Raw genomic sequence first — 21,094 nt, forward strand, 5'->3', positions numbered from 1 at the left:
CTGATCACCATTAAAACGCAACTTCCAACTGCTTATAATTTGCCCGACTTTGTCGGGACGACTCCCCAAATCAGAGCTTGAAAAGGCTGAGATGGGCCGGTCTGGAATATCAATATCTCCTATCTCTGACGAAACTCTAAAATTATGGCTGGATTCGGCTGGCCTGAGCGGATCTTGCATCTGCGCAGCTACATTAGTTTGGATCATCGCCCCCATCCGTTCGGTTAGCTAAGTTAATAGGTCATTCTGCATTGCCTTTAATTGCTGCGCAACAATATTGGCGATCACCTCAGCTTCAGTGCCACTAGTTGGCTGTTTCTCATTAGAACTGGATGGAGCTTTCGGCTTGGCACCTTCTCCCTTGGATTTGCAACCAGGACAACTGCCCTTGGCCTTGATGAGATTGTCAATACAATCTTTGTGGAATTCGTGGCCGCATTTTGCCCGTCCCACTTGGTCTGCTGACAACGGCCTGTCGCAAAGCGCGCATTTGGGCGATCCTGAAGCCTCAGACTCCATTACTGCGTAGGAAAATAATGACTAATTTTCGTTTGAACAACTCGAATATATCCAGCCTACGACTAACAACAGACAACCAGAAACCCGCAAAAAAATATATAAAAGAATTTGACACCCGATTTCGTATAAATACAATCAAAAATAAATCAAATAAAGGTAATTGTTTAAGAACTTATTCACGTTCCATCTACCAGATCGCGGAGGGCTCTTTGATCCCCCCAAGCTCGAATTAACGGACCGCTTGAATTTTAAAATGGGGCTCCAAATGTTTAATAAATTAGATGGATTATAACTAGTAAATTAGATAACTTATAATTAATAATATAAGAATTATAAATTGTATACAAAAATAAATAGATAAAATCAATTCAAACAACTCAACAAAATCTCAATATCAACAGTCTGACCAGCAAGCTTAGCTGATTGCTTGCAATAATAATGCACTTTTATACAACCAAAAGGTTTCGATCAGCACAAAAAGGGAAAATAAAAACACAGCGCTTTGTCTCGCCTATCGGCGACAACAAAAACAAACAATGTCCGCCGTGGTCAGATTGTAACGCGAAGCTTTTCGCTCTCTGCTATCCAAGCGACAGATTATTACACTCTGAGATAAATGTCGGACATATGCCTCTTGTCTCTATCCGTGGCCTGAGGTTTATATAAAAACATTTTTACTCAGTAATTCCTTTGCGAATATTTGACAAATGGATATGTGCAACTTGTGGGATTTTTCTTCGCGAGCCTTTGGTGATGCCTGTCATCCGTGGTCAAGTGTCCCGCTTTTCGTAAGCAAGTCCACTTGCATGTCCTATGCGTCTGACTTGCACCGCCTCGAGCTGCGACGTGTAGAGTATACACAAATAGGTTTGCTTCGGCTAAAAAAACTGTCGGCAGTGGTCGGCTTGGTGATGATCATCCGTTTTCCTAGCTTCCGAACACCTTTAAAGTCGAAACTGATATCCTAACGACTGGAGCAACCTTAGCTAAGTACATATATGTAAACACACCTATATGCCAGCCCACCCCTTGGTCCTTAGTACTCTCAGCAAAACGAATGTATGTGTGTGTGTAAGTCACATTAAAAATGTGGCCCCACACGTTGGGCGCCAATCATAATTTTATTAATTATTCTTTTATTAATTATAACTGTAACGAACCGCTACACTTATGAAAACTCTAGGCCAGATGTTACCTCGAGATGCCAGCGCACGCGACAAGTTATTCTCCGGCTCTGGCTCTTCGGCTATGGGTGTGATGGTCTTGCCGACATCTCGGAATGCCTATTCCTAATAAAATTCCGATGTTCGCGTGCCTCACCAATTTAACCGGTATGGAGAACAACATACACATTATGTTGCTGGACCTTTCTTATATACTTCCTATCCAACTGATCTGCCCCTCTCGCCTCCCTCGATGTTCTGGAGGTCTTGGTCATGCCCACCCTACCAATGGTCGCTCTTGCCCTCATCGCTTAACAGCCTGAGCGACACCTTTTTTCTTTTTAAGTGCACTCCTTCATTGCAGGTCAACGCCAGCCGCGGCCAACACTAATAACTCTTAGCACATTATAAACATTTTAATTACAGTATAATACAAACATAACTTATTCTAGGATAGACGATAAAAAATCTCATGCGAATAGACGACAATTTAAAAATTACAAGATTAAAGACTTTTGGGATTAAACTGATGAGCGATTTCGCAAATCCCCTTGGTGGACTTTGCCTAAATTATTAATGGTATGATTTTCTTGTCGTGCTTGCTAATATTGGGGTTTCTTCATGGACATTTCAAATCCAAATTTTAAGTAAAATTAGTCAGACAAATTTTGTCGACTGGCCAATTTAACAAAACTCAAAACGAACGAAGAGCTTGGAATCCACGCGATCGAGCTTTCTTTCGCTCATGTTTTCCCGGTTCGCTCAGATGTTGTCGTAAATTTTTTCTCTACTTCATGCTCATTCGGCCATCCCTTCTGATCATTCCGTCTTAAGTCTCACCCTCCAATTTATTACATTTCCTTCCTACTCCCTTTCTTTTATGTAATGAATATATGAAAATTTGGACTCACCACTGTTTCAAATCCATCGACGAAAGCGCTTTCTTCGGGATAATGCTGAGAGCTGTGAAAGGGGGAAAGAAAATGCAAAAAAAGAAGAGGGGAAAGGGAGACACTCAAACCGACACAGCAAAAAAAATGTAAAAAAAATTACTTTCGGGGCTGGCTGAAACTTCGATCGCGGCTTCAACGCATGCTTGCTTTTTCTTCTCTTTTTTTCTTAGCTAGCTGCCTAAGGCACTATTACACCCACATATTCACAAGCACCAACACAAAAAAAAACTATGCTTACACTAAAATTTGCTTAAACTATGTTCTAGCCGCCAACTAACTCGCGGGCAGCTACTACAGGCTTTCACCGACGCGTGCGGCGGGTGCAAAAAAAACGTTTACTTTCGCGTAAATTGATCTTTTTCTCTAAATTCTTCTTTTCGCGACGGAGCGCAACGAAGGCGACTGACGTGATCCGATCCGTGTAGGAGACTGAAAGCTCCCGCTTTTGCGAAGCCCCGCCTCTCTTTACCCACGCAAACGATAGCGGCTGCTTTTACGGCTCAATTTAAACTTTGCTGTCCTAGGTCGGGATTTTGTAACTTCTAAAACCGTGGATATCTAAATTGGAACTCTCTTCTTCTTTTTCTTGCTCAAACACACGGCCGGTACCGCCTAGGGTTATGGGGTCAGACGCAGCTGGTATAATTTGGGTCAGGTTAGGTCGAAAATGTATATATAAAATTAATGCTTGATTTCCAATGCTGCTGCCGCCGCCTTTTCCGCTTGGGCGCCGAATTTCTCGCTTTCGTTTGGCACCAAGATCCACATCCGTTTCTTTTCCTCTCCTTCCCCAGCGCCTTCTCGGGGACTTTCCGAATCGCCTTCCGCCGACCGCCTACAATAATTTCCCCGGCTGAACTCAATTTTCTAAACATTCCCTTTTCTATCAAAACTCACCAGTCTAGGCGCGATCCAACCGAAAATTGAACAAGTAACAAAAATTCCCTCTTGAGTCACTCGCGAACTGACTTGAGTTGACTGCGTCTATACGCTGCCGCTGCCGAAAAGGAAAAGAAAGCATCCGCCGCTGCCGACCCGCCGGTAACCTCGCTCGTGGGGCATGGTGAATTTCTAGGGCCGCTTGACATTTGCCGCTGTTATTCTCCTAGACCCACCAGCTACCTATAAACCCTTTCTAGGCCTGTCACAGGTGGCGCCACCGCTGGGTTTTATCGGACCCACAGATGGAGCTACCAAACCATCTAGCATTTTAGACAAACGTTTCAAGTGGGCGTAGTTATTTCAGTTGAATAGTGTTTTCTAGCTTAAAAGCAGCAGGCGCTATAATAGTCCTCGAATTAGGGGCGTTGGAGTGGGTCGTATCGCCCTGCTGAAATAAACTTGCGGCGCGCAGTTAGCTCAGGAATATACATTCCAAGTCCCACTTCTCTAGATAGACTCACTTTCCGAGGTAGACGGATATTGCTAGATCTACTCGTCTTGTGATTCTAATCAAGAAACGCTTTCTTCTGCCTGATACATAATTTTCGACGAATCTTCAATAAAATTTTACCAAAGGCATTGGAGCAATAAGATGCGTAAGGGCATACGATTTTGTTGCTCTCTTGAAATGTTATTCAAAAACCAGCCGCTCTCTTGTGCACTTGGGAATAAAACAGAGCTTGGGTACGCGCAAGCAGTAGTATTTTTAATGACATACATATAGCCCAAGACTGTAGCTTTAGTAGTTACTGGTGTACAAAATTAAGCTATTTAAAGCTTTTTGGTCGACAATTGAAAAATGTTTAATGAAAAATTCTTCCTTTTTTTGCGTATTCCTCCGATTTCGACAGTGAGGAGTCATTCGATGCGTATTTTAAATGAGAATACAACTACAATAACACTTGTTCCACTCTTTCTTAAAATCTAATCGATTTTCGAAAAGACTTGGTATTTAATTCTTTTTTTTTTTTGCAATACCCTTTGATTGATGATTGGTCGTAACAATCGGACGATTACAATAGATTTTAATTTTTTCGTGTATATATAGTCTGTAATAATCATTCAAAAATTTTGTTATGTTCCCCTATTTAAAATTTCCCCTATTTATCAAAATCGGTTCTAATGATTTCGGGCTAAGTTTTAAAATTTAGGGTGTATGTTCCACATAAGAAACTTGAATACTATTTATATTATGAAAGTAGATGAATTATATGATTGATTTGATACGATATTTTTTATTATTACATTCGAGGTGTGTTCAAAAAGTAAGGTGACTTTTCAAATTTCGCGGGCAACATATTTTCGATTATCGATTTGTTTGTTTTGTTATGTTGGTACACTCTTCCCTAACATCTGTACCAAGTTTCAATTGAATACCCTTTTTTGTTTAGTTGTGAGAGGCGTAAAGGTAACAAGTTGTTTTGCGTGCTCAGCGATTTTTTGCTATCGAAAAATATGGATCAAAGGATTTGCAAACTTATTTGTCAAATTTTATCGTTCCACGTAATCATCCGTTGGATACGACAATACTTCATTCTACCCGTACCCTCCTCTTCACTCTACCTCTATTTTTATACCACTAATTAGTGAGGATTACGTTTCCCAAACCTTCAAACAGTCAAGCTGCCTTCCTCTTCGAGCCCTGATCTTGTACCGAGCTGTGTTATAAATACATGTGCTGATGCGTTGTTCAAACCATTATCTAAACTTTTTAGATATCCCTTCTAGACTTTTCTTTCCCTCAAGTTTGGAAGGAGGTTTTTTATCATTCCACTTTATAAGAAGGGGAGTAATCGAATATACCGTGATATTGCAAAACTGAGTGCGATTCTCTAATTACCGCTTAGCTGCAGCACCGCCTTATAAAACGAACGTCTTCGAATCTCCTGGAATTTACTTCAAACTGATGTAATTTTTAAAGACTTCAGCTTTCGTCTCCGCGAACCATCGGTTATTATTGAAAAAACTGAATCTTATAGGATTTTCAATCACGTTGATTAAGTGGATTTCAACATATTTATCGAACACGACTCAGAGAGTAGCTTTTAAAAGCTCATTCTCTAACCTTGTCCATGTAGTTCTTTCCTCTCAAACTCTGATGTACGCTAAAGATGTAAAACTTAGCATGCCGTTAACGAACAGCGATTCCCAAGCCCTTCTGCAAGCCGATCTGAAGAATATGCATTTTTGGTGCATCCAGAATTTGCTGTTCTCAAACCACTCTAAAATTAGCTTTATGTCCTTTTATCGGAAGAATCTAAAAGCATAAATTCAGCTACAGACCTTGGATTTTATTCACCCACAACATAAATTTCACGGATCGCATTGGCATCAACGTTTGTCAAACGTTGGTCAAAGGAATTTGATGATACATTTGGTTGGTTCGTCCAACCCCGGAACATTGCTCGTGTATTTGGTCACCTCAATATGCAAAGTATCAGGACCTTATCGAATCGGTACCCGGGCAAACTGCGGCTACTGAACCTGCCCTCCCTCAAGGATTGTTAAACCTGCCACGGCGTAATGTTTCTTTACAAACTAATCACTGGACTTGTAAATTCAAGCTACCTTCTCGGTCAAATACAGTTCTCCATCCTTGTAAGGTCAAGTCGTCACTTTCGGGATTAGGTCCCTTAAATATTTGTAAAATGAATTTTGAATTACATGATATATTTCGCTTTGTGTGTTCGCAATATACTTTTTAATATTCATCAATCTGAATGTAACAAACATCCTACCCACCTGTCTTTGCCACCGCCCACTTAATGTAAGACGAGTACGTTGTTTATAATGGCAGATATTTGCTGACTTTAATTAAATAAATAAATTAAATAAATAAATGATGTGAATACAACCTTTTAAATTTTAACTGCCTTAGACGCAACGTAATGACATTTTATAAATGTACTCCAACGTCTATCAGTTATTTTATTAAAAATGGGCCACTTAACCGAATATATTGAGTTAACGATTTAGATGTTCTTCTTGACCCAAAACTTAAATATGTCTGCCACCTAGTGTCCACTGTTAACAAAGCCATGAGTATTTTTGAGTTTAAAAAGCGTTGGTCAAAAGAATTTGATGACCCTTACTCAACCAAATTATTATGTACCTCCCTTGCCCGTCCTATTGTGGAATATTGCTCGTTGGTTTGGAGTACACAATATCAAGTGCACATTGACCGTATTGAGTAGGTTCAAAAAAAAATTCCTCTAAGGCTCCTTCCTACCAAAGTAGATTACTATTGTTTAATTTACTTACACTTGTAAATCATCAGCATGACTTGTAAGCCGCCTAACTTTCAATGTTCCTATTAGACTAAGACGAAATTTGTATACCCTAAATTTCTATGTAATAACTACAAAACCTTTATCATTTAATTTGGGTTTCAACTTCTATCCCGGTATTAAAAACTAATACTTTAACTCATATGCTTTATTCTTAGTTGTACCCATTACTTTCATTTGTGTCCTGTCTTTATTTGTTTTATGTATCTTCGTCACGAACTTGCATTTTTTCCGAAGTGATAACAGGGCCCCAACAACAAGCACGTGCTTGGTGTGGTTGGGCCACCTGTTTGTACTGCTCGAAGTGCATCAACGTCCATCATATCTTCGCAGCAACGCAACAAAGAAGAGGACTCGCACATTTTTGCGGTCTTTTTAATTGCATTAAAACACTTTTGCTTTCGGAAATAACTGCTATAAAAAATCCGGCTGCTGAGACTGGTAAGGCTGTAATCTATAAATTTGGAAGAAAGCATTTTAGAAATATGATTCAAGAACAAAGTAAAACTGCTTTTCAAAATCTTTAAAAAATAAGCATTTGATAAAGTTACCCGTTTTTACTGAAAAGTCTCAGACAATCCGTTTGCTTCTTTGGACGGTGCCGTTTCATTCGGGAATTGGGAAATGATGAAACTTATCGAGGTTTATTAAGTGTTTCTTTACGACTCGTTGTGCAACTTATAACAAATGATAACAACAGCAGGAATTTTTCCCTCTCCCACTCACGACTTGTCTCCGTCTTCCCTGAAAAATTTAGGTGAAGGCATATAGGTCGAGCAATTAACCTGCATTTTAAATATTGCAAAATTTTTGATAAAAGTAAATACAAATAAATTAAATAATTTGTGAGGGGACTAAATATATTTGTTTTTTTTAGTTAATTAATTTATTAATAAGCGAATTTTTAAAATTATAATTTTTATAAGTCCATAAATAGCCTGCTTGCCAGTGCAACGGAACACGCGTTGACAAAATGACAATGCAAAAAAAAAAAACAACAAAAACTGGTTAGCGGAACAGCACGCTTTTTTTTGTCTTTTGACTTGAGTTTACTTATGTGAAGTAGTTGAGGTTAACCACGCTAACATTGTTTATTAAACAAAACCAGTTATTTAAAAAAATATATATACGATCCCCATGTAATCCTCTCGGAACCAAAATTAAGAGTTTTTTTAACTATTGGTTTTTGATTAAATTCCTTAATTTTTACTTTTCTGTACGTAAAAAATTTGCCAACATCTCCTATGAACATGCCTATGGTAATTTAAACAGTCATTTAAAAAAAAATAAATTGAGCACTGAAAGTGCTCTCCGTCATGAGAGTGCGCAGTTAACTTGTTCTATTAAATAATTAGCAATTTAAACAATTTATGCTCTTTGCCCTATTCTCTATTACTTTAATAACCTCAATACGAATTTCTATTATATTTCTAATTACGTTTAGGTCAATGTAAATTTTAACGTGCTGAACAACATTGGTAGTGGCACGGTAGCGGCTTAGTACTTTTTGCACTTTCTCTTTTCGTTTCGACCTGCAGTGCATTTACATTTGTCAACACAATATAGAAAATTGAAGCTAAATTTAAGTTTAGCATATATACATAAATATTAATGTTTTTAGACTATTTTATGTTTGGCTACGTCATTCTGGCTGGCTGAAACAAAAGCGATTCCAGAGAATAAAGTATGAAAAGCTCTGGCAACATTCAGACAGTGCTCTGCCTCTTCCACAGTGCTTTTGCAGGCGCCAAAAAGAAGGGAAATCGAAGTAAAAAGCCCAGTACTAACGTCGACGAAAACCGCGAACTAACAATAGGATCGGAATTAACGCTTTTCGTATGGTCTGGACTTTTTATCGCGGTGATGAGCTAAAGAAATACCAGGAAAAATACCATATTTAGCAAGATTTTCGATGAGCTCCGTTAGCCGCAGCCCAAAGAATAAGGAATTCGACTTCTGGCTGTGTTCGTGCAGAAGCCGCGTGAAATTCCAAATTTAGAAAGGAAAAGTAGTCGGGTGCCTCGACTATCAGATACCGGTTACTCAGCTTAAGAGAGCAAAAGGGAACTGGAGACATATAAGCAGCAAAGTCATATGTCGGAGGCACACAGATTTAAGCGTTTGCCATTTGTGGGCGAGGCAAATTTTTTTAAAGTCAATCGATAGGTATTTATGAGACTAATATATTTCAGTATAAACAATTTTTCAAGCATAAAAACTGCGGCCGTCACAGTGGCGGCTTGTGGGCATTAAAGTGGGCGTAGTTATTTCAGTTAAATAGTGTTTTCTAGCTTAAAAGCTGCAGGCGCTATAATAGTTCTCGAATTAGGGGCGTTGGAGTGGGTCGTATCGCCCTGCTGAAATAAACTTGCGGAGCGCAGTTAGCTCAGGAATATACATTCCAAGTCCCACTTCTCTAGATAGACTCACTTTCCGAGGTAGACGGATAGCTAGATCTACTCGTCTTGTGATTCTAATCAAGAAACGCTTTCTTCTGCCTGTTACATAATTTTCGACGAATCTTGAATAAAATTTGTTCCTTGAAATATTCTTCCTTTTTTTGCGTATTCCTCCGATTTCGACAGTGAGGAGTCATTCGACGCGTATTTTAAATGAGAATACAATTACAATAAAACTTTTTCCACTCTTTCTTAAAATCTAATCGATTTTCTTAAAGACTTGGTATTTAATTCTTTTTTTTCTGCAATACCCTTTGATTGATGATTGGTCGTAACAATCGGGCGATTACAATAGATTTTAATTTTTTCGTGTATATATAGTCTGTATATATGTCATAATCATTCAAAAAGTTTTTTATGTTCCCCTATTTAAAATTTTGTTCCCCTATTTATCAAAATCGGTTCTAATGATTTCGGGCCAAGTTTTAAAGTTTTTTTTATTACATTCGAGGTGTGTTCAAAAGGTAAGGTGACTTTTCAAATTTCGCGGGCAACATATTTTCGATTATCGATTTTTTTTGTTTTGCTATGTTGGTACACTCTTCCCTAACATCTGTACCAAGTTTCAATTGAATCCCCTTTTTTATTTAGTTGTGAGAGGCGTAAAGCCAGTTGTTTTGCGTGCTCAGCGAAAAATATGGATCAAAGGATTTGCATCAAATTTTGTGTAAAAAATAAAATTAAGTGCTCCGAAAGACTTGAAATGTTGACAGTGGCATACGGTGAAACTGTTCTGAGTAAAAAAAAATGTTTACATGTGGTACAAACTCTTCCAAGATGGCCGGCAAGATGCCAATGATGAGCCTCGCTCTGGACGCCCAAGCACGTCAACAACTGATGAAAACGTTCAAGCAGTGAAGAAAATTGTTTTGGAAAATCGTCCAATCACTATCAGAGAAGTTGCTGAAGATGTCGGTATATCGCTTGGCTCGTGCCATGAAATTTTTTCAAACGGTTTGGGCATGAGTCGTGTGTCAGCGAAGTTTGTTCTAAAATTGCTGAATTTTGACCAAAAGAACCGTCGCATGAACATCGCTCAAAGAGCTTTTGGATGACGTCAACGACGACCCAGATTTACTCAAAAGGGTCATAACTGGTGACGAATCATGGGTATATGGTTATGATATCGAAACCAAAGCCCAATCGTCACAATTGAAGAGCCCAGTTGAGCCAAGACCGAAAAAATCACGCCAAGTTCGATCAAATGTCAATGTTTTGATCACTGTATTCTTCGATTACCATGGCGTGGTAATCAGGAGTTCTTACCATATGGTCGTACGGTCAATAAACAGTATTATCTGGAAGTTATGCGCCGTTTGCGAGAAGCAATACAAAAGAAACGTCCAGAATTGTGGAAAAACAATTCATGACTTTTGCATCACGATAATGCCCCTGCTCATTCATCTTTGCTTGTGAGAGATTTTTTGGCCAAAAACAACACCACAATAATGCCTCACCTAGGTGCGATTGTCACTAGATTTATAACTTGTTCAGGGCTGTTTTTTTTTTTTTGATATGGTAGTCGCCTTTTCACACCATTCTTGTCCGCTTAGTCACTACGTGGACTGCCGTCTACAGTGATAAATAATACAAATAAAATATAAGAAAACAAGGATGAAAGCTAGGCAGTCGACTATAGCTATCAGATTCCCGTTACTCAGCTTAGGGGAGTAAAAGGTAAATGGAGATATAAAAGCAGCAAAGCGATATTTCAGTGCGCTTCCTAACGGCTATTTCAGTAGATGTTATTTGGGCGGCAGACAGATTTGAGCGATTAAGCCGTTTGTGGGCGTTAGAGTGGGAGTATAGACTTGCGCTGCGCAGGTAGCCCAGAAATCTGCATGCCAGGTTTGGCTGTTCTAGTTTCCAAGATCTCAGCGTTCATACGGACAGACGGACATGGCTAGATCGACTCGGCTAGTTATCCTGATCAAGAATATAAGTATATATTTTATGGGGACGGAACCCCTTCCTTCTACCCCTTACATACTTTCCGACGAATCTAGTATACCCTTTTACTCTACGAGTAACGGATATAATAAGGTAGTAAGCAATAAATAGAAATCTTTGGGGAACATGGAAATGTTTTAATCGGGGGTGTCCCAGTAATCCATTCCAACCAAATTTCCTCCGAAAAGCAACCTACAAATGCTTGCCAAGAATACACCTTTATTTAGGACAACACTAATGAAATCTATGAACTATCTGCATACTTTAATTTTTTATATTTACTTCGCGTTATATTTAAAAAATAGGCATTATACATATCAACTGTTTTGAAAAAATTAGCTTAAAACCCATATGCAAACAGTCCAGGCTGACAGTGGTACCAATTTGCTCGAACTTTAAAATACCCAATTTCGGAGTAGTTATTGAAATGTTTTGTTAACGTATTATTTATGGTATGGCACTTAGTATTATAGTAAAAATCAAAAATTAAAAGATTTCAAGTCGACTCGAAGTTGGTATAAATATATGACCCCATTAGAATTGTAATGGCCTTCTCGTGGTGTTGCGAGGAGTTGAAATACTCCCCACAAATCCAAGCATCAATTACAACAAATGGCCGGCCGCTTGCAAGATACTGGGTGAATTCGTGTAGTAACAGCGCCGAAGAGCGGTTGGAGGGAAAGAGAGTTTGGAGACCAAGGTTGGGAAAAAACCATTAAGGTCAGTCAAAGCGAATATGCGTTTTACAATTTGCTGCTTCTATATCCATATCCCTCTTTTGCCTCCTTTACCTAAAAAACAGTTATCTGATCATTTTCGTTAGTTAGTAATTTAAGGCATCCTTCGCGGATGCTTCTTATCTGCGACTTCTGAGTTCACGCCGTAAGTCATATTAAAAAAAGATACTTTTATTAGTACAACGTAACCAACATCCGGGAGGATGGGGTGCGAACTCATACTCAGCATCATTTTCCCTGTTGTGGTGTTACTTCTTTTGGATTAAGTCCCGCAATACTAGGTGACCCTCCGCAGCATGAATTAAGCTTACTTTAAACACAATATTACTGAAATTTGCGCGCTGAAAAACAGCACATACGTAAAGCGTTTTGCCTCTCGCGGTTTTCGTACTAGGCTAAAATTTGCAAATTAGCCATCCATATTAAACGGACTTTGACAGACACTTTTTGCGATACTTACGAGTTGTGTTCAAAAAGTAAGGTGACTTTGTATTTTCAAGACAAACTATTAATTTTTTTATCAATATTAATGTTGTCCCCTTCAAAGTAATCCCCCTCAAATACAATACACTTATGCCAACGGTTTTTCCAATCCTCAAAGCACTTCCCATAAGCACTGTTTGGTATAGCCTTGAGCTCTTCCCGCGATGCAGTCTTTATCTCTTCAATCGTTGCAAATCTCCGTCCTTTCATAGGTCTCTTTAGCTTTGGGAACAAGATAAAGTCACATGGGCCAAATCCGGTGAATATGGTGGCTGAGGCATTATTGTGGTGTTGTTTTTGGCCAAAAAATTTCTTACAAGCAAAGATGAGTGAGCAGGGGCATTATCGTGATGCAAAAGTCATGAATTGTTTTTCCACAATTCTGGACGTTTCTTTTGTATTTCTTCTCGCAAACGGCGCATAACTTCCAGATAATACTGTTTATTGACCGTACGACCATATGGTAAGAACTCCTGATTACCACGCCATGGTAATCGAAGAATACAGTGATCAAAACATTGACATTTGATCGAACTTGGCGTGATTATTTCGGTCTTGGCTCACCTGGGCTCTTCCATTGTGACGATTGGGCTTTGGTTTCGATATCATAACCATATACCCATGATTCGTCACCAGCTATGACCCTTTTGAGTAAATCTGGGTCGTCGTTGACGTCATCCAAAAACTCTTGAGCGATGTTCATGCGACGGTCAAAATTCAGCAATTTTAGAACAAACTTCGCTGACACACGACTCATGCCAAAACGTTTGAAAAAATTTCATGGCACGAGCCAAGCGATATACCGACATCTTCAGCAACTTCTCTGATAGTGATTGGACGATTTTCCAAAACAATTTTCTTCACTGCTTGAACGTTTTCATCAGTTGTTGACGTGCTTGGGCGTCCAGAGCGAGGCTCATCATTGGCATCTTGCCGGCCATCTTGGAAGAGTTTGTACCACTTGTAAAAATTTTTTTTACTCAGAACAGTTTCACCGTATGCCACTGTCAACATTTCAAGTGTTTCGGAGCACTTAATTTTATTTTTTACACAAAATTTGATGCAAATCCTTTGATTCATATTTTTCGATAGCAAAAAATCGCTGAGCACGCAAAACAACTTGTTACCTTTACGCCTCTCACACCTAAATAAAAAAAAGGGGATTCAATTGAAACTTGGTACAGATGTTAGGGAAGAGTGTACCAACATAGCAAAACAAAAAAAATCGATAATCGAAAATATGTTGCCCGCGAAATTTGAAAAGTCACCTTACTTTTTGAACACACCTCGTATAGCGTATTCCCACAGAAATCCGTCCACCAAAGATCATAAAATACCATGGTGCGTACACAAAAGTAAGAAAATTTACAAGGCCGGCTTTATTTTTGCAGAGCAAGACTTACTCGTATGGGAATCTTTTTTAAGAGCTCAATTGTTTTGCCTTCTTCTCTAAAAGATATATTGTTCCATTTTAATTTGTTTCTGTTTTTGTTGCACTTAAAATTTTATTTTTCATTTTGTTACAAAATTAACTGCTCTTATAGATATATTCTATATATGAATTTATATATCTGAATACATTAAGCAATTCCATTTGAATCAATATGTGATGTGTACTCGACCTGACTATTTTTCATTGAATTTTAAGGAACATGCTTCGATAAATAAATTAGAAAATCCCCAAAAAAATATTTGTCTGGTGAGTCCTGCCAGTTACAATGTTTGTAAAGCTAAGCTTTAATAAATGTATCCAACATAATCATATTAAGCAAATACCACTCACCTTGTTTATCAATCTACGATGAAAAATCGCTTTCTCTATTCATGTTTTCAATACCTTGATGTTTATTTTACAAACATTGAAAAATATATTTTAAGAGGCAATTAATTTTCAGATTTTGCTGAACAATTCGTCCTGTGGCGGTTACTCATCTTGTCGTCTTTATTATCTATGCACCATCTTTTCCGTGCCATCTGCAGTGCTATTCAGATTCCTTCCCTTGGAGGAGTTAGAGCCGGGATGGAACGGACTTGTACCGCTGATACGGCAGGATATGGCTTCTCCACCTGTCCTTTAGCGGGAGCATTTTTCCTCCGCTCTGTAGAAGCCAGCACTTTTTGATAATATTGTCTTCAGCACTTCTACAACTCTGTATTCTGTGGATTTACACTGCGTGGTATTCCTTCTTGTGGGTCAAGTTCCAAAAGAATGGCCAACGTCTTGGCTTCATTTTTAATCTGTACTGACCTTCTGAAGATTTATGTTTTGTGTTTTTCCTTCCATTTATAACGTTTGGTTTCCACAAGTCTTATCCACGAATATAGCCAAAAATATAATTTCTTATTCGTTAGGACGCCGAAAGTTTACCGTGTATTGATTATCAGGTGACCAAAATTTAACAATTAAGTTATTTAAAAGTTTAGGGAATACCCCTTTTTAAACCCTTGCAGAGAGTATAATGATTTCAGTCAGAAGTTTGCAACGCAGTGAAGGAGACGTTTCCGACCCAATAAAATTTATATTTTCTTGATCAGCGTCACAAGACAAGTCGATATAGCCATGTCCGTCTGTCCGTCCGTTTCTACGTGAACTAGTCTCTCAGTTTTAAAGCTATCGGACTGAAACTTTCCCAAAAGTTTTCTTTCTATTGCAGGTAGTATATAAGTCGGACCCAGCCGGACCGGACAACTATATCTTATAGTTCCCATAGGAACTATCCGGGAAATTAAGAAATTATATTTTTCGTGTTTTTCAACATATATTTCTAAGATTGGATATAACATTTTTAAATTATTTCAGAATTTCGAATTAAATTTTAGCAAAATCGTACGACTATATCATATAGCTGTCATAGGAACAATCGGAAAATTAGTAGGAAAACCTGAAATAAAAATTATATCTTCGGTGTTTTTTAACTTATAACCTGCTACGCTTGGAAATAACATTTTTTATTTGGTTTTGAATTTCGAGTTAAATTTTATCAAAATCGGACGACTATATGATATAGCTGTCATAGGAAAGATTGGATAATTAATGGGAAATAATGTGAAACAAATTATAACTTTGGGGCTTTTTACATATTATCTTATAATATTGGGAATACACATTTTTATATTTTTAAAAATTTCGAATTCAATTTAATAAAATGATTATTTTTTATAACTGCAAGGGTATACAAACTACGGCTTGCCGAAGTTAACTTACTTTCTTGTTTAAATATATTTTTAGCAAGGAAGAACGCTGAAGTCGAGTGCCTCGACTATCAGATACCCTCTACTCAGCTTATGAGAGCAAAATGTAAATGGAGATATAAAAGCAGCACAGAAATATCGTAAAGCGCCACCAACCGCCGATTTTGATCCATGTTATGTGGGTGGCGGACAGTTTTAGTAGTTCGGGGCGTTAGAGGGCGTGGCAAACATTTTTTAGGTCAATCGATTGGTATTGCTGACACAAATACGTTTTAGCAAAAGAATTCATTTTAGCATGACAATTGTGGACACATTTATGTTTGGGTCAATCGATGGGTTTGACGCGACAAATACATATTAGGTGAAATTATTTTCGATCATAAAAACTGTCGGAAAGGCTTCCATTTACGTGTTACATATTTTCTGACGAACCTATGATAAATTTTTAATCTACTAGTATAAAAATATCGATGTTCAAAAATATTGAAACTACAGTAAAAAAATATTAATTTCGAAAATATCGATACATAACAATTTTTATATTTTGCACATCCCTACTTTGGAAAAACAGTTTCTGCGTGCACATGCCGAAGCACCTCTAGTGTTCATATTACAAATGGATTTCTCGTCCAGTTTGGCCGACAAACTGCCCTCCAAAAGGGTCAGTAGCAACTCACTTGATAGCAACTCCAAGAGCAGTTCGCTAGGCTCTAAGTATGATGGCGGGGAGAACGGCGTTTTGCGGGACACGCCCTTTGTTTACCTGGTCGGTGAGGAGGATCAGGACCACAAAAATGACGTGACCTACGTCTGTCCCTACCGCGGTCCCGTGTTTGGGGCTCTGACCATCACCAACTACCGATTGTTCTTCCGGTCGCTTCCTATGCGGGAACAGGAGCCACCCTTGGTCGTTGATGTCCCCTTGGGCGTGATCGCTCGCGTGGAGAAGATTGGTGGTGCTACATCGCGGGGCGAAAACTCTTATGGCATTGAGATCTTTTGTAAAGACATGCGTAACCTGCGCTTTGCCCACAAGCAGCAGAATCACTCTCGCAGGTCAGTCTTTGAGAAATTGCAAGCAAATGCTTTTCCGCTTTCGTACAGTGGTCGCCTCTTCGCCTTCGCCCATGCAGCGGGAAACACGCTGAATGGACATGGTGGTTGCGATGGATGGGCGGTGTATGAACCTCTGGCGGAGCTCCGGCGCTTGGGTGTTCCCAATGAAATGTGGCGGGCTACCAGGCTAAATGAGACCTACACCATCTGCGACAGCTATCCGGCCGTGTGGGCTGTGCCTAAGGCGGCATCCGATGATTTTCTTAGGCGCGTGGCTACATTTCGCTCGCGTTGCCGCCTACCGGTGTTGTCCTGGATGAACCCCAGGACCCAGGCAACCATAACGCGGTGCTCCCAGCCCCTGGTGGGCGTGAGTGGCAAGCGAAATTCTGACGATGAGACGTACCTTAGTTTTATCATGGAGGCAAACGCCCAGTCGGACAAGTTGACAATCATGGACGCGCGGCCAAGCGCCAATGCGATCGCCAACAAGGCTAAGGGCGGAGGCTACGAGTCTGAGGACGCTTACAAGAACGTAGAAATAAATTTCCTAGACATCCACAACATCCACGTGATGCGGGAAAGCCTGCGCAAGGTTAAGGAGGCTTGTTTTCCCACAACCGATGATTCCAAGTGGCAGACGGCTATCGACAACACTCTGTGGTTGAAGCACATCAGGTGCATCCTAGCCGGAGCGGTCAGAATCGTGGATAAGGTGGAGACCATGAGCACCTCTGTTGTGGTGCACTGCTCTGACGGCTGGGATCGTACAGCACAGCTGACGGCTCTTTCCATGCTGTTGCTTGACCCTTATTATCGTACTGTGCGCGGCTTCGAGGTGCTCATCGAGAAGGAATGGATGTCCTTTGGCCACAAGTTTCAGCAACGGATTGGACACGGCGACAACAAGCATTCCGATGCAGACAGGTCACCAGTCTTCCTGCAATTCATCGACAGCGTGTGGCAGGTTATCCATCAGTTTAACAATGCTTTTGAGTTTAATGAGCATTTCTTGATTTCTATTGTGGATCACTTGTACTCCTGCCGCTTCGGTACCTTCCTTTGCAACACGGAGGCCGAGCGCGTGACCGAAGGTGACGCCCATGGTCAATTGCCTGTGCAAAAAAAAATCATTCCCTTATACATTTCAGATTTAAAGCATAGAACAACATCCCTGTGGACACACATAAATTCCTCGCTGGATCAATACTTAAATCCATTATTTCCCTCATTCACGCAGGGGGCTGAGCTGGTGCTGCGCCCCATCGCTAGCGTGCGGTCGGTCCGCCTGTGGAAGGGGCTATACTGTCGCTGGAATCCTGGTCTATGCGCCCCGCAGCATGGTTGCCAGCGAACGCGCGAGCTGCTCTCCAAGCAGGACCAGCTCTTCAAACTCGTCAGCGAGCTGCGTCTAAAGTCCAACAGCAGTAGCAATAGCATGCAAACAACTACGCGATTGGCCTCACCTCTGCACTAATAGTGTTTCAGTATTTGTTTTATTTCACAGCATAAGTATTGTAAACTGTGGAGTAATTTATAAACTAAAGTGTAAAAGGGTTTACTAGATTCGTTGACATTTTTTAAGATTTTGAAAAAGTATCTATCTTCATGCCCAAAATGTTTAGAATCAGACCATCCCTTAAAAAGTTATCAGAAAATGAATCGCCACTAGGTTGTGCTTTTGGAGATGTAGGGATGTGCAATTGTTGCTTTCTTATTTCATACCATATACTGAGTTACCATACTTGGTTTTCCCTAAACTGTTGAATTCTTAAAAGTTCAACAAAAAGTTTCAGCGATCGAACTACCGATTCTAAATGGTCGAATTTCGTGTTTTCAAATACCTTTGGACAGATACCAAATTTTAAATGAACAAATTTTTTTTAAATACGTTAAAATAAAATAAAAACTTTATATTCGATTTCTACTACGAACGCATTATGCAGCAAGTAGCGCTTTTTACTATCTTTGGTGCTTTTTAACACAAAATCTTGGATGTACTTTAAACATAAACATCAAAGCACAACATACTACACCTATGGTAGCACTTTAACATTATTTAAAAAAAAAGCACTTTAAAAAAAACAAATATCAAATCGATCGCGGCTCACAATTCAAACAGCCTGGTGCTCTCTACTAATAACTCAAACAGAATGCACTACTCTTTTTGTTTTCTCTTCGCTGTTGGCACGTGCTACTGCAGCAATGTATAACCTTATTACTCCTTAGGTGAAAAATACAAAAGGAATTTTAAAAAAATGCTAATATAAAAATTTGTAAATATTTATGTAAATACGGACCAAATTTGGTAACACTCCCCCGAAATTCTCGGAAAAATTATTCCAATGGACTGCGATTTCTTAAGAATTTACGTGCAAAAAGAACTGGCGGTCAGTCTTGGTTCTCTTGTAATTGAATTTCATATTTACCGGCTTTGCTATAAAAAACAGTGGTTTTTCTCATATAATTGATCAATGTAATTATAATTTAATGAGCTGCCATAAAATAAAATTTTTTATCAAGTCGTCAAGCACCCTGGCACTGTTTACTGGATATTCCCGATATCGTGTTAATGATGGTTCCGCTAAAAAAAATTATTATATTATTAGCGTGAACACTTCCGGGAGGATGGACATGTAGGGAGCGAATTCAAACTGGTCATGCGATATTTTTTCCTGTGGATAAAGTCCCACAACAATGCTCAAGATTTTCTTGAATTCCTAAAAGCGTCTTTTGTCTTTTTTTCTTGCATTTAAAAAATTTTTGGTTTCCACACCGAAATGGACATTTTGCTGGGAGTGTCTGCGCAAGGAGAGTAAATTCTTGGACGGATTTTGGATAAATACTCCAATGGGGAGCCATTGGACCATACCACCGCCAGCTACTTTGCAGGTAATAAGAAGCTGGAGGACGCGCTGTCTTCTGTGCTGCTAAGGGACAGTTGAAGGAGCAATCAGTAGACATAGCGGGGATGCCAGGCGCCTTTCTGCAGTACCAGTGGTACAACTCCTATTCCAACCTCCAACTTCCCGGAGGCCCATGTTGGCATATTAGGAATCGAAACTGGCTCGGATATTATTAGCTATTATCATAAGTAAAGAAAATTCTTTGAGCATTCTATTATATGTGTATGTATGTCTTTGTGCAGCAGAAGAGACCATGCATTACGGGTGAACTTTAAAATCTTCGGTCACAATAAATTAGATTTTTCGACTGGTGAAACTCTTAGCCCGACTTAATGCACAGAAAGCAATACCACAATAGGTCGACCAGTGGGACTTTGGGCAGGCCACTCGGTAAGGGACAGCTGGAGGAGCCATGAAATAGCCATGTCTTTCCATCCGTCCGTCTGCCTCGTAAACTATAAAATCTATAAATTTCCTAAATTGGCATGCCTGAGATTCTTGCGCAGTGCATGTTTGATTTAGCAAGGTACCATGCCGAAAACTGTGGCTTCTAAATTTTTAAAACTAAAATAATGTATTGTATTAATTAAAATCTATTGATTGATATCAAAGATATAGAATTGGGATTTTAGATTTAGATTATTTCTCTATTATTATTACGGAAAATTACTACGCCCACTTAAAAAAAAGTTTGTCACGCTCACTCCAGCGCCCACACTCTTAACAGTCATAACGCAAATATAAATAAAGTATTGAAATCGCGGGTAGATGCCGCTTTTTAATCTTGCTTTGGTCCTTTTTTATCAACATCTTTTTTTGCTTCCTTAGGTATCAGGTATCTGATAGCTAAGATAGTTTAGAGCTCTCGCTCCACTGTAGGCTGGCTGACCATTTTTTGTGACCAAAACATTTCTTACATTTGAAAGTCGTTAATAGTAAGATCTAGTGAAGACATAGTCTCCCCAAATTTGCCTTTATTATAGAAAGATTAGCTTATAGAAACAACGCCGAGCATTAAGTCGGAGGGGTGCATTTGACTGACCAGACTCAGGCTAATAAAGTCAAAATAAATTGCAAATCGGAAACTTTCTGGTAGCCCATGACCAGAAGAACGGCTATGATCGACCTACTGGTAACCATACCCCGGGAGCTGGCAAGTAAAACAGCCGGTCGTTGACTCCCAAGATAGCGGATATCGTGAAATAGAAATCCTAGATGGAACAATCTAGTTTATCCCATCCGAACAGGCATCCAAGTAAAATATCATTATACAAAATATAATATATAGTATAAAAGACCTTAGACGATTAAAAGAGAAATGAAAATCTATTCTGGTGTCTTGCTGACGGAAGCCGCCAGCTCCGAGGTAAGGCGACTTTCCCAGTGGCAGTGGGCCACAGAGTCCTCTGCCACCAGGATCAGCTACAATATCGAACAGCCCTTGGGA

General features: G+C 39.4%; 2 protein-coding genes across 2 annotated transcripts; one reads left to right on the forward strand and one right to left on the reverse strand.

Annotated features, from left to right (window-relative positions):
* Nucleotides 1-228: 228 nt before the first annotated feature.
* LOC122818773 (uncharacterized) lies at nucleotides 229-519 on the reverse strand. The gene has a single exon (XM_044093878.1). The coding sequence runs from the start codon at nucleotides 517-519 to the stop codon at nucleotides 229-231; it is 291 nt and encodes a 96-aa protein (XP_043949813.1).
* Nucleotides 520-16,301: 15,782 nt separating this feature from the next.
* LOC108035845 (myotubularin-related protein 2) lies at nucleotides 16,302-19,294 on the forward strand. Its single transcript, XM_017111591.3, has 2 exons — nucleotides 16,302-17,835; nucleotides 17,893-19,294. Exons 1-2 carry the CDS (start codon nucleotides 16,302-16,304, stop codon nucleotides 18,216-18,218), a joined length of 1,860 nt encoding a protein of 619 aa, XP_016967080.1. The 3' UTR covers nucleotides 18,219-19,294.
* The last annotated feature ends 1,800 nt before the right edge of the window (nucleotides 19,295-21,094 follow it).

The sequence above is a fragment of the Drosophila biarmipes genome, unplaced genomic scaffold (assembly GCF_025231255.1).
Source record: "Drosophila biarmipes strain raj3 unplaced genomic scaffold, RU_DBia_V1.1 ptg000013l, whole genome shotgun sequence".
In the NCBI taxonomy this organism is placed as follows: Eukaryota; Metazoa; Arthropoda; class Insecta; order Diptera; family Drosophilidae; genus Drosophila; species Drosophila biarmipes.